Here is a 14730-nt window from a genome sequence, read left to right as displayed (position 1 = left end):
AAGTTAGACTTATGGGACCTTTTTATTTATTTTTTCCCAAACCGTGAAAATAATGAGTTGATGAATAATGGTATTAGATTATTTTAAATTTAAATTCGTATTATTAATTAAGAATTAAGCATGCTTGCTAGGTCATGGACCATTTACTTAATTAAATGGTCCCCAAATAAATTGAACAATTTATAGCTCTCTATAATTAATAATGATTCCAATTCTTCCATGCTTCACAGTTTCCTTCTATATATAGCTACCCAATTAATTCAATTTAATGTCCTATTATTATTATTATTGTCCACTTATAGTTTATTTACTCGAGTTTTTATTAGGGTTTTTGATATTTTCTGATTTTAATAATTTTGAAGTGAAGATGATGCCTAATTTTTTGAATGAAAATTGCATATTGAATTTAAATACGACATTTCTTTGAAAAAAAGATACAAAATGAAGTACTAAAGATTTAAATAAATATTACAGCACGCCCTACAACATGCAAGCCTTCCATTGGCTATCTTACACTTAGATTTTATTTGTCATATAAAAATTTGATTGACTAATGAAAGAATATTATATTTCCCTATAAGATATATATATATATATATATTTATAATAAATTTTTTTATACAATATAATTTTAATAATTTATATAAACCGTCACGAGTATAGTAAAATTTTAAGTATGTTTATCGAGAATATATGAATTCACAAGAACACACATACCAAATAAAGATATGCATTTGATCACATCAATCTTTTATGTAATATTTTGTCTAATATTGTGAATCTTGATGATAATATTTGTTTATTGATTAATTTATTTGGTTATATTCTTTTTAATGCTTTGATGATTGCGATGCGCCTGATTTGTTCAATATTTAATTTCATTATTAATAATTAATAGGGAGCTGAAGTTTTGCCACGTCTCTTTGGATTAAATATTCTCGAAAATTCCATGGCCATGCAAGTTGGTATATAAACGGGCTTGTAAATTTGGGCCTTAATGGGCCTTTTCTATTTTGGGCTTTTAATTGGGCCTTTAAATTTAACAGTCAGCGGAAATATCTAAAAATGGAAATTATTAATTTGGAAGCAAAGGATTTTTATTTATTTATTATTGATATCCGTTGTCTTATAGAAACTCAGGGCGAAGCTACAGCCAGGCTTCGAACGCTCCGCCGGAGCCACCGCCGTTCCTCCACCGCGTCGGAAAATTACGGAAATGAGCTCAGTTTGTGGATCGGAGCTTCTTCCGTTGTCTTTGGTTCATCGCACCTTTGCTGTCGGACGACAGTGTCAGATAATCGATCGGTTTTGTTTTCCCGGCCAGAAGGTTAATCCGATTTCCGATTCTCTCCACGTGTCTCCCAGGCGGAGGGCTGTTTTTTTCGCCGCTAGCTCTACCCTGATTCCCAACGCTGTTCCGGTAGCGCATGCTTATCTGCTTCGTTTTTGTTCTGTTTTTTTGGGTCGGTTGGAATTGGTTATGAATTTTACAGGTCTGCTGTGTTTTGATCAGGCGAGGAATGGAGTTTATACTGTTGGTGAATTTATGACCAGGAGAGAAGATCTGCATGTTGTCAAGACCACCACTACTGTGGATGAAGGTTTTTTAGTTTAGTTTGTGGATGGATTTGTGCTAGATTTTAGGGGGATAGTAGATCCTTTCTTGTTATTAGCTTCTGTGGCTGATTTTTGTTTCGTGGAACAGCTTTGGAAAAGCTTGTGGAGAACAGAATAACAGGTTTTCCTGTGATTGATGATGACTGGAAATTGGTAAGTTTTGAATTACTACATATAAACAGTCAGTTGTGGAAAACTTATTGGATTGGATTGAATTTAAATTCAAGTTTGGGTAATGGAAGTTGAGAACTCAGTCTAGTACTTAGGGACAGGGGCAATTCCCTACTCCGTGTTCTATGTTAACAATTTGGATATTTGTTAGTAATTGGTTTTGCATCACGATAGGAACCCCGGATGTTGATGCCATGGATATGAGAAGAAAAGAAACGCCTAATATTATTGTAATTGAGGAAATTCACAAGGATATCCATGGTTTTCTATCTCTCTGAGCTACATGATATGTCATATAGTGCTGTACAGAACATGTGTGCTAGAACTTGGTTAAGCTTATGGAATACAAAAATTATGGAAGGTGATCGACTGTGATGCTGTGTCGTTCAAGTGCATTATTGTCACTGAACATGGATTGTAACCTTTAGATATGCTGGCATGGTTGTCTATGGTCACCCCTGTCATGCCCCGACACTACTTCTGTACCCTAGACAGTGCTCTTTCTATGCAATGTCGCATTAGTTATACGAAGTGCGCCTCTGGAATGCACTGTAACCACCTGCTACCTTTTGTATAAATGTAATTGTTATTGTGTGCATATGTTGCATGAAGAGATCTTCCAATTTCTATGATTTGTTTTTGCACAATGAAAATTTATTAAGTTGAGGTATTTGCAGGTTGGTCTTGTGTCAGACTATGATTTATTAGCACTGGACTCCATTTCAGGTTTTTCGCTCTTTTAATTTCTGAAAATATCTATTATTTATATTTCATACCAATCACTTTCGATTGTGATTTCATTTTATCTTCCATTTGGGTTTTTATCTGCATTCATTTCAAAGGGGAGGTGTAACGCCGTATAAGAAGCATTATGTTATGGGCCTATGGCATACTTCCGACATTGTTTGAAAATTCAATAGAATTCATCTTCTTGTCCTCTGGCCTGTTTATGCTGATTTGAAGGACCATTCTCAATGAAACTGTTTGATTACTAACATGTGGCTCTTACTCTTGTAGTGTTTTTTTCATAATTTGATTATAAGTTGTAAAGATTGAATCTTATTGTTTGGAAATACTCTCTTGTTGCCAAAGGTACTGGAAGAGCCGATGCAGACATGTTTCCTGAAGTTGACAGCACTTGGAAAGTATGCCCTTATTATCTTCTACAATTTCAACATACTCTTCTTTGATGTTGATGTCATTACTGTTCTCTATCATTTATCGGTTATTTTCTCTTTCTGCAATATATAAATAGAAATATTTAGTCAGGTTTAGGATTTCAAGAAGTCAGTCATTCATTAGTAGCATAGTTTGGAGTTTCTATTCTGTTCTCTGGATGACTTGTTAGGATAACTGGCTTTTTGAAAAATGATTAAATATGAAACCTTTGGAAAGAAGTCATGCTAAGTTCAAAGAAACTGATCGATGAGGAACATTCGTATATCTAGAGATCCTGCTAAATGAACACCTTCACTAAATTTTTTATGCACGGGACATTGTGTAGTTTGCCTTTTTGTAGCTTGAGAACGCATGTCGTGAATTTTATTTGGTTTCAAATTTGAGATTTAGCAATTGTATAGCCTGAAGTTATAAACTTTCAGTGGCTTTGCCAGTTCATGTCTGATGCATGAATAGCTGTCGGCACAGCAATTTATGTTGAGATATTTCTGCCGTGCATTTGATTTTAAATAATACCTGCAGACATTCAATCAAGTGCAAAAGCTTCTGAGCAAAACTAACGGAAAAGTGGTTGGTGATTTGATGACACCAGCTCCAGTGGTCGTACAAGAATCAACCAATCTCGAGGATGCTGCAAGGTAATTGCTTTTCCTTGATTATCAAACATGGTCGATTTATTTCCCCCTCTCGTATGCAATAAAATCTCTGTCCATTAATAACAGACTGCTGCTTGAGACAAAATATCGGCGCCTTCCTGTTGTCGACAGCGATGGAAAGCTGGTGAGGACCTATAACATCATTTCTTCAGTAAATTATTTTTCTTTCCTTTATTTACCTGCTTGCTAAGTATTCTAGTTTTGTAGGTTGGAATAATCACAAGAGGTAATGTCGTAAGAGCTGCGCTGCAAATCAAACGAAGCATGGAAACGTCATGAGCTCTCGATTATATTAATCTACTGCAGCTCATCGACTGGAAATGATTAGGTAAGTTAGCTCTTCCGAATTGGATGTTAAAATTTACCACTCTTGTCCAACATTAACTTAAGCTGTTTTCATGTCTAAGTATATACACTCTTAAAGTCGGTATAAATTTTCACATACTTCGATTTATTTATTTATTTTAGTTTTAAGTAAATAATCTATTACATAATCATAGAACTATAAAATGCAATTTGGATCTTGTGTTAGGATAATATCCTTTTCTACTATTCAGGAAGTTCGACTAATTTAGTTAAAGATCATGAAAAATAGGACTAGACCTAACATCATCTGTATCTTACCATTACATCTGCCCTCCATAATTTTATAAAACAGTCCCCAATTTGTATTTTGTCCTGTGCGAAGAAATGCTTTTTTTTTTTTTTTTTTCTTTTATTTGGACTGCTATATGTTTACTCTGTTTTCTTGCATCTTCGAAGTTAGGTGACATCATATATAGCACAAGTCCTCTTGCAATGTCTGAATATATTTTGGGCCATCTTTTCGCCAAGGTAAGATTGAGCTAAGGTAATATCGGTGGAAATTTTATTATTGAGATGTAATGGAAAATGATATGTGTGGCCTTGTGGTGTCGATCCCCTTCAATATATTGGCTTTCTGATGAAATTGGTCGAATTTAATATTTTAAATGAAAATTAGATTTTTTAAAATTGACCGTGCGTCCGCTGAGTATTATAAGATACTCTTTTCTGGCGGGATATTTTGTTTTCTGTGAATATGTATAGTTTATGTCGTCGAGTAGATTATTGTCATATTTTGCCGTGGATACAATTATTTATAAAAATGATATTATTGTTTTGGAATATAATCTATTGAAATAATTTCGTTGATTATAGTACAATTCTTTAAAAGTAAATGCATTTTTATTTTATTAAGTGCTAGGATAATCTTCCATCTATCTTAAAGAGTTTGTTACACGTAAAATCAAGGCATCGTCCCATTTGGACGCTAAACAAAAACTGACCATGATGTTGGCGTGGAGTATGGATTGGGTTACGGTGCAAACTAATGCAATATTACGCATTATTTAGTATTATATAATATAAAATATATTTTTTTTAAAAAAACAATTTACGTAACAAAAATAAAATAATTAATTAAATATTGGATATGTTCATAGCAATAATACTCTTTATATCCATTTAAAAAGTAATTATATTTGTTATTTTCTCAGTTTTTTAATATATCTGAGTTCTATTATACATTATAAATATTTGCCAATTTGTAGTTATTTATATAGTATTATTATATTCCTTCTTCTCATATCTATCTATTCCTTTACTTTTTATACGGAGTTTTAGAAATATTAATATTATATTGAAATATAATAAAAATAAATGTAAAAAAATTAAATTATATATAGATAGAACAATTACTAAAAAAAAATAAATATTTTTTTATGAAATAAACCAAAATAGAAAAATAAATAAATTATTAAGAAATTTATGGAGTATTAAATTAAAATGCTTTAAAATACAATCAGAATGTTCATTTAGCATTTTACAATAAAACAATTCTTCATAAATATTATTAAAAAAAATTAAATACAAACATATTAATATAATATATATTATTTATTTATAAAAAATAACAATTCAACACAATATTATCTTTTATATTTATAATACAAACACAATAAATCAATTCAATCTAAAAATCTAAAAACAAAATAAAATAGACTCTATTGATTAGTTTTGCAAAAAAAAAAAAAAAAAAGGTCAACTATTACTTTGCCCTTGCACAGACAGCCTTTTGACATGAAAATAAATAAGACACTCCGTAGTCAAATGGCGGTGGAGTGCACTCTCTTTCTCTCTACGGCGGCTGCCGCCACCGCTTGTATCACTTCTACCCCACAGTAGCAATAATAATAATTCTAAACTATTTTTATTACTAGCATTATTTGACCAGATAACTAATTAATTAATTATATATATTTCCAGTGCTATTCAGCAGTGCCCAGAATGGGGCTATTCGGGCCCGGGCTCGGGCTTTTATTGAGATCGATCTTCCGGTCGGCGTTGGTGTGGAGAGCGTCGACTCTGGCGCCGACCTCGACCGCCTTCTGCCGTATAGCGGCGGCGGAGAGGTCCGACGCGCCGCCGCCCGCTGTGGCGGAGACGACTTGGTCGGGGAAATTGAGCTTTGCGGTGGGGCCGCGGAGGTAGAACACGGCCGTGTCGTAGGCCCGTGCCGCCGCCACGGGGGTGGAGTAGGAGCCGAGCCATATTCGCGACCGCTTATTCGGCTCCCTAATCTCGGCTACCCACTTGCCCCACTTTCGCATCCTTATGCCCCTGTACGGCTTCTCTCGCCGCCTCATCCTCCTCGTCGTCGCCGCCGCGCCGGAGGAATCTCCGCCGCCGCCGTCGGTCTCCATGTATTTATGCTGTAAATATTATTATTAGGGAATTAATCAGGACATCATGGCGGCGCAATGAATTTTTTGTTGGGCGGCGGCGCGGCTAATTAATAATAAGGCGGCTACTGTTACTGTTGCTGTTTGTTTGTCATATGATATGATAAAAAGGAAAGAAGCCACGCTACGTTATCTTTAGTTTTTTCCACTGAAAGCAAAGTTTCATGAGACCCAACAATAGACCACATTCTCCCTCTCTCTCTCTATGCATAATAATAATATATATATATAATATATGAATTTACACTTATGACCTCACCGACTCAATCAAAGCTATATTTTAGTTGCTTGTGTTTGAGGGAAATTAGTATACAAACCATAGAGTTAATATTGAATTATTAATATAAAAATCAATATTTTATATTTCTATAATTATACATATTATTTAAATTTTCTCGATAGGGTTTTTGTAAGGGAAGGGGCAGAAGATGATAAGATGAAATACTAATCCTAGTCTGATCGTTAACGATTGAAAGATATTTGTGTGCCTACTCTCACACACTAGTGGGTGTTGCTTCGAATATGTTACTGCTAGTGTTTTGAAAATTTTATAAACATAATAATAAACAATAAAATATTAAATACTTCATCTGTTCCGCAATAAGCGTTTGTTTTTTCACGTAAATTTTTAAATAATAATATTATATGAATTGTAGTGAAAAAGACAAAAATACTCCTATTAGCATAATGTAATATAAAAATAATGACATTTGTATAATATATTGTAAGTTGAAAGGTATTTATTCCGTTAAATAGGTAATACAATTATTAAATTAGGAAATTGTAACCTTGTTTTTGGAACGGACGAAAATGAAAAATGATAACCTTTCAATGGGACAGAGGAAGTATAATATTCAAATAAAAGATACTACCTCCATCTAATTTAAAAATTTATACTCCTCAGTTCATGTATAAATTTACTTTTGAAGCAAAATTTAAGAATATTTTAATTCTAACGGGGACGTAAAAGTAACGTAAAGACATTTTTATCCTTATTTTTTTTGTATAAAAGTAATAATGTGATGTAAAATAAAAATATTTATGAAAAAAAAAATAAAGTATTTAATGAAATGGTTACTTTCTAATTGTACGTTCCAAAATAAAAATATATATACTTTGTAGCGAACCGAGAAAGTATTTGTTTTAATGCAAAGTTTTAAAAATAATACTAATATTTTTATTATAGTGAACTATAAAAATTAATATAAAGACAATTTTGGCTTTATTTTTTTGGCATAAAAACAACCGATGTAATGCTAGAATAAGAATATTTATAGAAAAAAATAAAATATTTTTAAAATAAAAATTTAATCTGTATGTCAGTATGTTTGGCTACTGTGATATACATATACACAAACATAAACTTACAATTTCTTAATACCCACTTAAAGTGTAATTTCCAAATCATTCTTTCTAAGTAACTATTCAGCACAATTATGAATGTAATTAGGATTATAATCTTTTGACAGAATTTATTATTATTTTTTTTAATAATAATTTCAATGAGACATTTTTATAAAATATTATGTTTTTATAGAAAAACACAATAATTGTAAAATAGAAAAATTAAAAAACCAAACACCTAAAAAAATAGTGAAATTTATTGCAGAAGAGCGGGCTCAATACATCATCTAATCTAATCTAAGTATAATCTAATCTTCGTTGGTGTTCAGTGCACAAATTATATATATAAAAAAAAAGTGATGGTGATTTTCAACAAGCACATCAATCAAATATCTTCACCTTTACTTATGATTTCCAACTATTTATGAAAACTATCTCTAGAAAGTACAGTTATTTTATATTCAAAGCATAGCAATGGCATGATCAAATTCAACATCTATTTATGCCACATTAACACTTACTCTTTACTCTTAACATTTTACTATTCCCAAACTAACCAAAATCTCAAAAAGCGCTTCCAAAACATATCTAAACACGTTCGTTTTCAACGTGTATATTTGTCTGTGTATGTTTCTCTCATCATATTGAAGCAATGAATGAAACTTATGGCCTAATCTTTCGTGATATGAACATAAATGAACTTAAGCATGATTCATGGAATATTTTCAATCAGGCATCAAAATTTTGGAAAGAAAACAAAGCAGTCGAGGGAGTGGAGGAATCACTTATACCTCCATTTCCAGCAGAAGAAGCTCGAAGATGTATCCGTGTCACCTTGTAACTTCCGGGCTTTATCCAAAGAAAAGAAGGCTCGGCTACAGACAAGCTCGAATACCACGACACTCTGCAGAGTTTTCAACTAGGCAACTGTAGATATATATATGTGTATATGTCTAGTGTGTGTTATTGCACCAAGATTCATATATATATATATAGGTACGAACATTAATTTCTACACATAATAGATCTATAGATTAACAATTTATGAGAAGAATATTTTAAAATCAGATCATTGGAGATTTCTAAAATAGTAAAAACATAATCAAATGAGATCAAACTGATCTAAAGGCAAATATATCATGGAGAAAGTTAAAAAAACCGACGCGCAAGATGTACATATATCTAAGCTAAACAATTATAATGTAAAAATAGAGACTGAAGCTCGAATAAAGCTAACTGGCAGATGAGTTCATGATTGTGGGCTTCGGATTCATCCTCCAACTGACGGAGCTCTTTATTGAGCTGAGCACAGAACTTAATTTTATCTTGATTTCTTACTTCGCATTCCCATTCGTGACCTCGCATATCTGAAGCAGGTTAAGTGCCCACATAACCCATAACAACACAACCATGGAAAGGGTAATACAGAACAAAAGGCAAGGTATAAGTTTAAAAAGGATACTCAAGTCGCATCCCTTCACCGGATGTTGATGAATAGAGGATTGTACCTTGTAGTTGGCTCAGAGCCTCAGTTGAACAGGCAGTATCCTGTGTATTTAGATGACATCATTTTCAGGTCAAAACTAGAGATCAAAAGGCAAAGAAAAGAGAAACGTGGATAACAATGGTTTGAAGCATCGGTAAAGTACATTGAGATTATGAAGGATAGTGGTCGGTAAAAGATGATCGTAACATACCTGAAAATCAACAAAGGCAACAGGAGCTCCATATGTGCTCTGCATCTTCAATTTTAAAAATCCGCGACATCTATAGGTTAAAGAGTTAGAACAGCTGTCAAATGTGTAACCTTTTTGTTTGAAACAAGGTCAAATGAGTTTTTGAACCTTGAAAACACTTGTAGCAGCTCTTCCTCAGAGCAGGTAGGACCCAAATTAGCCACAAAGATTGTTGGACAAGGAAGATTGTTCTGCATGTGATAAGAGTGATTTTCAATAAGATGGCATGCAGATCCTCATTTAACATTCTCAGGTGTATAAGCGAATAAATGCAGAATGGAATTCTAGTTATAACTAAGAAAACAATTCACCAAGATTTAAAATTTGAGTAGGGCTCATTTATGTTTATGCAACAATATTCAGTTTGAAGCTTCATATATGTTTATCAGTCCTAACAAGTAACAAATTTAATATTGAAATCCCTCGTGCTATATGAACTGGACACAACCTTATACAATTAAGATATTCGAACAAGTTTGTTAACTTTCTTAAATCATTAGTTGATAGGTGCATTCTCTGGGGAATTTATAATGATTGAAAAGGGTGCCAACAGTTTCAAGTGACTTAAAATATATTTTGAGCCAATAGATGAAGAGCAGGATATACTCCAATGATCGGGCAATAGACTTTACCGACTTGGTAGCAGATTCATTCAGCAATACACCATCAGCAACACTGAAGCTGGAATAAAAAAAAATATAGGATCAGTTACACCAGTTAATTTATTGCAGGATAAAGTACTCGCTTCAGGTAATAGGGCTTATGGAGAGTGCTTTTGCCAGCCTCCTCCTCCTTTTTCAGATATAAATAATCAGTTTCCGGGAAGTACTATGAGTTATAAGTGACATGACAGATTAAAGTAACCACTCCCCAGTTATAGCATAGTGTGCATAAGCAGTGCAGATGACCTTTGTGTGGAAGGATAACCAATCGTGTTGTGAGCAGAATTACCCATTCCAGGCGTGTGAATGCTGCCAACACCTGCTAGTGCCCAAGTGTTCAAACACGTGTAATGTGAGTTCTTAGAAGAAGTGTCTTCCATGTGACTAGCTAGCTGGAGCCTCAAAAGAGGTCAATTAATACTATTCAATCATAACTTCAAATTAACAAGTAGGATATATATAGACTATAAGAATAGCCCACAGAGAAAGATATGACACAAAAATTCGAGGTAGAGTCGAGCTGCTAAAGGAGAAAGCCTGTGCGTAGTATGATAAAGCTATAAGAAGTATTTACCAAAATCATAGCTCCTTGAAAGAGCTGCAGATCCTTTTAGTCTCTTTTCTGAACCTTGATTCTCATCATCTGATTTTTTTGAAATGGTGATAAGTAAAATCATCTGCTATCCAACAAACTATGGAGAATACAGAAAACAAGAAAAAATATGGTCATTACTTCAATATTTATCTACCTGCTCTCAAGCGCTTCGACCTTGAATTAGATTTTGCAAGGTCAATAAACAATGTAGAACCTTTTTCAAGGTCAAACACCATACCCTGAAATTAACCATTGAAAAATACCTCACTGGTTATGGTCCTTAATAAGTTCAAATAATAGATATAGCGAAAGGTAACCTAGTTCGAAGCTGGCGTTTGAAACGTGATGAACTATAGAGGAAAGAAATAATCATTTTAATCCGTGTACGATTAAATGAAGCAACCAAAATCGGAAAGATGAAATATTTTTCTGAGGCATAAAATTTTGTAGTATTTAGATATTTTGATTACCATTCAAAGAAGGTAGAAGAATATGATGAACACTTTTTAACTCTATTAGCATTAGAAGTTCCATAAGGAAATATACAACAAATTTTCTCTGCTAAATTCATACAAATGCTAAATCCCGTGTGCATCCAACTTCCATATCAACGACCAATTAATTCTCAATTTTTCGTAAGAGTGATTCTAATACACTGCCATCAATCAAATATCAAGGATTTTACACATGTGCAACTAAAAACATCACAAGTAACTCATGCATAGGATATGATGATAAAGTAGGGAGGGGGGAATAAAAAAAATCAGATATTACAAGAATTACCAGAAGACAAGGAAAAGAAATCTTACATTCAGAGCATGCAAAGCCATGAGCGCTGACTGCTGATCCGAAAATGTTGCAAAAGCAAATGGCTGATATCCCACAAGTCACACATCAGGTTCCACTTTTATTAACATTAAAAAGTATGCAATAGCTGGAAGCAGAAACTATCAAAATGTGTACTTTAATTTAATCTAGTTTATTGTCTTAACGTCCGGTCCTAATTTAAACGCAAGAGATACATTAAACAAGCCCACCCAGATAGTCAGATGCAAGAAGGTTACCAAGACCATCGTTGTAAATGGTGCAGCACGGCACAAGGCCTGTGCCAGACCATGGAGCACAGTGTGTACTGTAAGTATTAATGTATTTTAATTACATAATATACATAAATATATGCAAAAAGAGGTAGAGATATTTAAAAAATAAAAAATAACAGAAGATAACTAAAAGACTGCCTGTATTCGTTTTCTTACTAGAAACAAGACCAACCCTCGGACACACTAATAATTAAAAATACACACAAATAAATCAAAGCCTTGCACCAGTGCAAAGGCACGTCAGGCACACCTTACTGCTCCAATTGCACCATTGGGCGATGGCGACATTTATAAAATTGACCATTACTACAAACTTAATGCAGGATATCTGACAGTTAAACATGAACCAACAATTAATGCAGCATGAAATGATCCAAATCCCCGTTGGCGAGGCACCATCAAGCTAAGTAGAAGAATTGCTTTATCGAATCACAGAAATTAGGTACTGTCACCAACTCTACACTTGTTTTTATTCACAACCCTCAAGATTTAAATATGTTCTATACACACGGGCAGGCCTAAGACTGCTGATACAGAATTTCAGGTAATTGAACTACATCATAGTTCTTGATTCATCTCTTATAGTCTTATTTAGGTACTTTAATTCAGTGACTGATCTACGAATTAAAATCACGACCTAATTATGAAAAAACAGCACGGTAATCAAAGGGTAACCAAACACTAATCAGCTAATTCTCAATGTTTTTTCTTCCAAGGCCACAACATCCAAAATATCAATTCAAGATAGCTCTTCAATTATAAAACACATATATCGTATCCCATACGTTTTACCTGACTGTTAGATGAAGTTGGAGGACGTAGATTTGAGGACTGGTATCCCGGGAATTCACGAAACAATTGGTAAATTTCTCGCGGCTTCACATCCTCCGGAAGCCCCGCTATAAAGAGCGTCCGCACCTGATCCTGGGACGACGGCGAGTAAATTGAGGAACCGTAGGTGACGAACTGCGGCTGAACGTGAATAGGCTGGGCCACCGCAGCCGGCTGCGCATTTGCCGTCCCTGGGGGCGGTGGAGGAGGAGGTGCCTGGTAAAACGAATTATGTATTGCAGAAGCGTAATAAGCAGCAAGGTCATCCATTAAAACGTGCGGTGGATCGACGTCACCGTCGCCGTCGCCGACGTGCCCTAGGCTGCCAGAAGCCCCTTTTCGCTGAGAGAGAAGATCGAAGCTGTTAATCGTGAGGTCTTAGAATTAGAAATTTGACCCAACAAGTGAAAAAAAATAAAAGAAAATTATGGTGTGATTTTCTATTTTTAAAATTAAAATATCTATTAAATATTCTTTTAGTACAGTTTAATTAAGGTAATTTTTTATTAAATTTATTTATTTTAAACCTATTTAAAAAATATAATTTTTTAACTTTTTTTTATTTATTTATTCAAAATTTCTTTATTATACTCTTATAAATAAACAAATATTTTTATATACATTTATAGGTATTTTTTTAAAATTTAAATTTTGCGTTTAGAATTTAAATAATAAATATTTTGAATTTAAATAGTTATATAATATAATATTTAATTTAATATTTTTAAAAATAAAATTGATGAATAATAAAATTATCATTAAAATCCCACGAAAAAGAACACACCATCTATTTTTCTATAAAATTATATATACTCCTCCAATTTACTGTTCTATTTTTCTCGTTCAATTTTTATTTCTCTTTATAAAATACAAATTTTACTGTTTTTTATTTATTTATTTATTATTTTTAATCTTTATTTTACTATAAATGGTAAATTTGTGGATTAATAACAAAAAATAATAGTTAAAAAATGACAAATATATTTTAGAACAGTAAAAATTGGACGGAATGAGTATTAATTTAAATTTTTATAATACAAAAATTATAACGTGTAGAACTCTCATATGCTATTCGACGAGTGCGTTCCGGCAAATCTCTGATTGAATTTAATATTTTGTAAATTACGTTCGACAAAATAAATCACATTAGACGAACCATTAGTGACAAGTTAATATTGTTATGAATTGTTATTTTGTAATACTTTTTAAATATGATAGTCCCTCTTATCAAATTATGATGTCTAAAATTATATATATATGTATATATATATATCAAAACATATCTTCAATTAATTGAAATCAATTTTATTCATTAATGGCTAGATAAAGCATTTTAATAAATTAATGATTATCACAGTTTAATAATTCAATTGCATTTATAGCACGTTTGGTAAAACTGTTTTTGGATCCATCCAGTTTTAATTAATTTATGGCAAACATTAAATGAATTATTTCATAAATACCCTCAAAATTAAAAACCCAATTGCTGGATACAACGAATTATTTAAATATAAATCATACTTAGAAACGTTATATAAATAAAAAAATATCAATATCAATAAATATGATACAACTAAATTAACTAGAATAGGGTCCAATTCATGCACGAGTAGTACAGTACAACGCACTTAGCGTAGTTCGGATTCCGGTCACTGTACAGCTTCCATCGCTATCGAAATATAGTCTTGGCGAGGTCCGGGACAATCCGAACCGTCCAATCGCTGTTCCCATACGTGGGGCCTGTAATCCAACGGTGTAGATCGGCTGGGACTGATGGGTACGGGACTGGCTTCCGTTTTTCCAGTGGTTCGTGCCCGAAGGATATGTCTGTGAAGACCAGGAGCAGAAAACCAGATAAATCTGGACCGTTATTATCATGGGGTCCACATAATGGACGGTGTAGATCGGAATTTTGGTGTGGACTTCATGTTTTAACAATAATTAGGAAACAAGCATGACCGCTTAACTTTTCTGATGATTGACAAATGACAATTAACCTAACAGCTGTTTGGTGATCAGATTATGATTGTGCAATACCGAAATTGCCCTCCACCACGCAATGTGTTCATTCGACAGG

The 14730-nt window shown here is 33.2% G+C and overlaps 3 protein-coding genes across 5 annotated transcripts; 1 reads left to right on the top strand and 2 right to left on the bottom strand.

Annotated features, from left to right (window-relative positions):
- The first annotated feature begins 1109 nt into the window (after positions 1–1109).
- LOC127258415 (CBS domain-containing protein CBSX1, chloroplastic-like) lies at positions 1110–4572 on the top strand. 2 transcript variants are annotated; one of them, XM_051285251.1, is made up of 9 exons: positions 1110–1420; positions 1514–1601; positions 1706–1770; positions 2466–2514; positions 2881–2933; positions 3490–3605; positions 3690–3747; positions 3831–3951; positions 4390–4572. In XM_051285251.1, exons 1-8 carry the CDS (start codon positions 1217–1219, stop codon positions 3900–3902), a joined length of 705 nt encoding a protein of 234 aa, XP_051141208.1. In that variant the 5' UTR covers positions 1110–1216; the 3' UTR covers positions 3903–3951; positions 4390–4572. The 2 variants fall into 2 exon arrangements, with proteins under 2 accessions (XP_051141208.1, XP_051141207.1); XM_051285250.1 differs by having other exon boundaries at positions 1111–1420; positions 4386–4572.
- Positions 4573–5663: 1091 nt separating this feature from the next.
- On the bottom strand, positions 5664–8707 carry LOC127258263 (ethylene-responsive transcription factor RAP2-10-like). Its single transcript, XM_051285053.1, has 2 exons — positions 8521–8707; positions 5664–6355 (listed from the first exon to the last, which is right to left on the bottom strand). The coding sequence occupies exons 1-2, from the start codon at positions 8524–8526 to the stop codon at positions 5912–5914; spliced, it is 450 nt and encodes a 149-aa protein (XP_051141010.1). The 5' UTR covers positions 8527–8707; the 3' UTR covers positions 5664–5911.
- Positions 8708–8843: 136 nt separating this feature from the next.
- Positions 8844–13047, bottom strand: LOC127258262 (uncharacterized). 2 transcript variants are annotated; one of them, XM_051285051.1, is made up of 10 exons: positions 12615–13047; positions 11532–11594; positions 10877–10961; positions 10702–10770; positions 10374–10449; positions 10098–10146; positions 9574–9656; positions 9427–9496; positions 9192–9277; positions 8844–9096 (listed from the first exon to the last, which is right to left on the bottom strand). In XM_051285051.1, the coding sequence occupies exons 1-10, from the start codon at positions 12921–12923 to the stop codon at positions 9051–9053; spliced, it is 936 nt and encodes a 311-aa protein (XP_051141008.1). In that variant the 5' UTR covers positions 12924–13047; the 3' UTR covers positions 8844–9050. The 2 variants fall into 2 exon arrangements, with proteins under 2 accessions (XP_051141008.1, XP_051141009.1); XM_051285052.1 differs by having other exon boundaries at positions 10374–10446; positions 12615–13046.
- Positions 13048–14730: the final 1683 nt, after the last annotated feature.

The sequence above is a fragment of the Andrographis paniculata genome, unplaced genomic scaffold (assembly GCF_009805555.1).
Source record: "Andrographis paniculata isolate CXL003 unplaced genomic scaffold, ASM980555v1 Contig59END, whole genome shotgun sequence".
NCBI lineage: Eukaryota > Viridiplantae > Streptophyta > Magnoliopsida > Lamiales > Acanthaceae > Andrographis > Andrographis paniculata.
This window is presented reverse-complemented; position numbering and strand designations above follow the sequence as displayed.

Coding starts and splice junctions, on each gene's coding strand:
- LOC127258415 (XM_051285251.1), top strand. CDS start 1,217: ATGAGCTCAGTTTGTGGATCGGAGCTTCTTCCGTTGTCTTTGGTTCAT. Junction 1,771..2,465: donor TTGATGATGACTGGAAATTG/GTAAGTTTTGAA, acceptor AGGTATTTGCAG/GTTGGTCTTGTGTCAGACTA. Junction 3,748..3,830: donor TCGACAGCGATGGAAAGCTG/GTGAGGACCTAT, acceptor CTAGTTTTGTAG/GTTGGAATAATCACAAGAGG.
- LOC127258262 (XM_051285051.1), bottom strand. CDS start 12,923: ATGGATGACCTTGCTGCTTATTACGCTTCTGCAATACATAATTCGTTT. Junction 10,450..10,701: donor TTCAAGGAGCTATGATTTTG/GTAAATACTTCT, acceptor CTTGGGCACTAG/CAGGTGTTGGCAGCATTCAC. Junction 10,147..10,373: donor GGTTATCCTTCCACACAAAG/GTCATCTGCACT, acceptor TTTTTATTCCAG/CTTCAGTGTTGCTGATGGTG.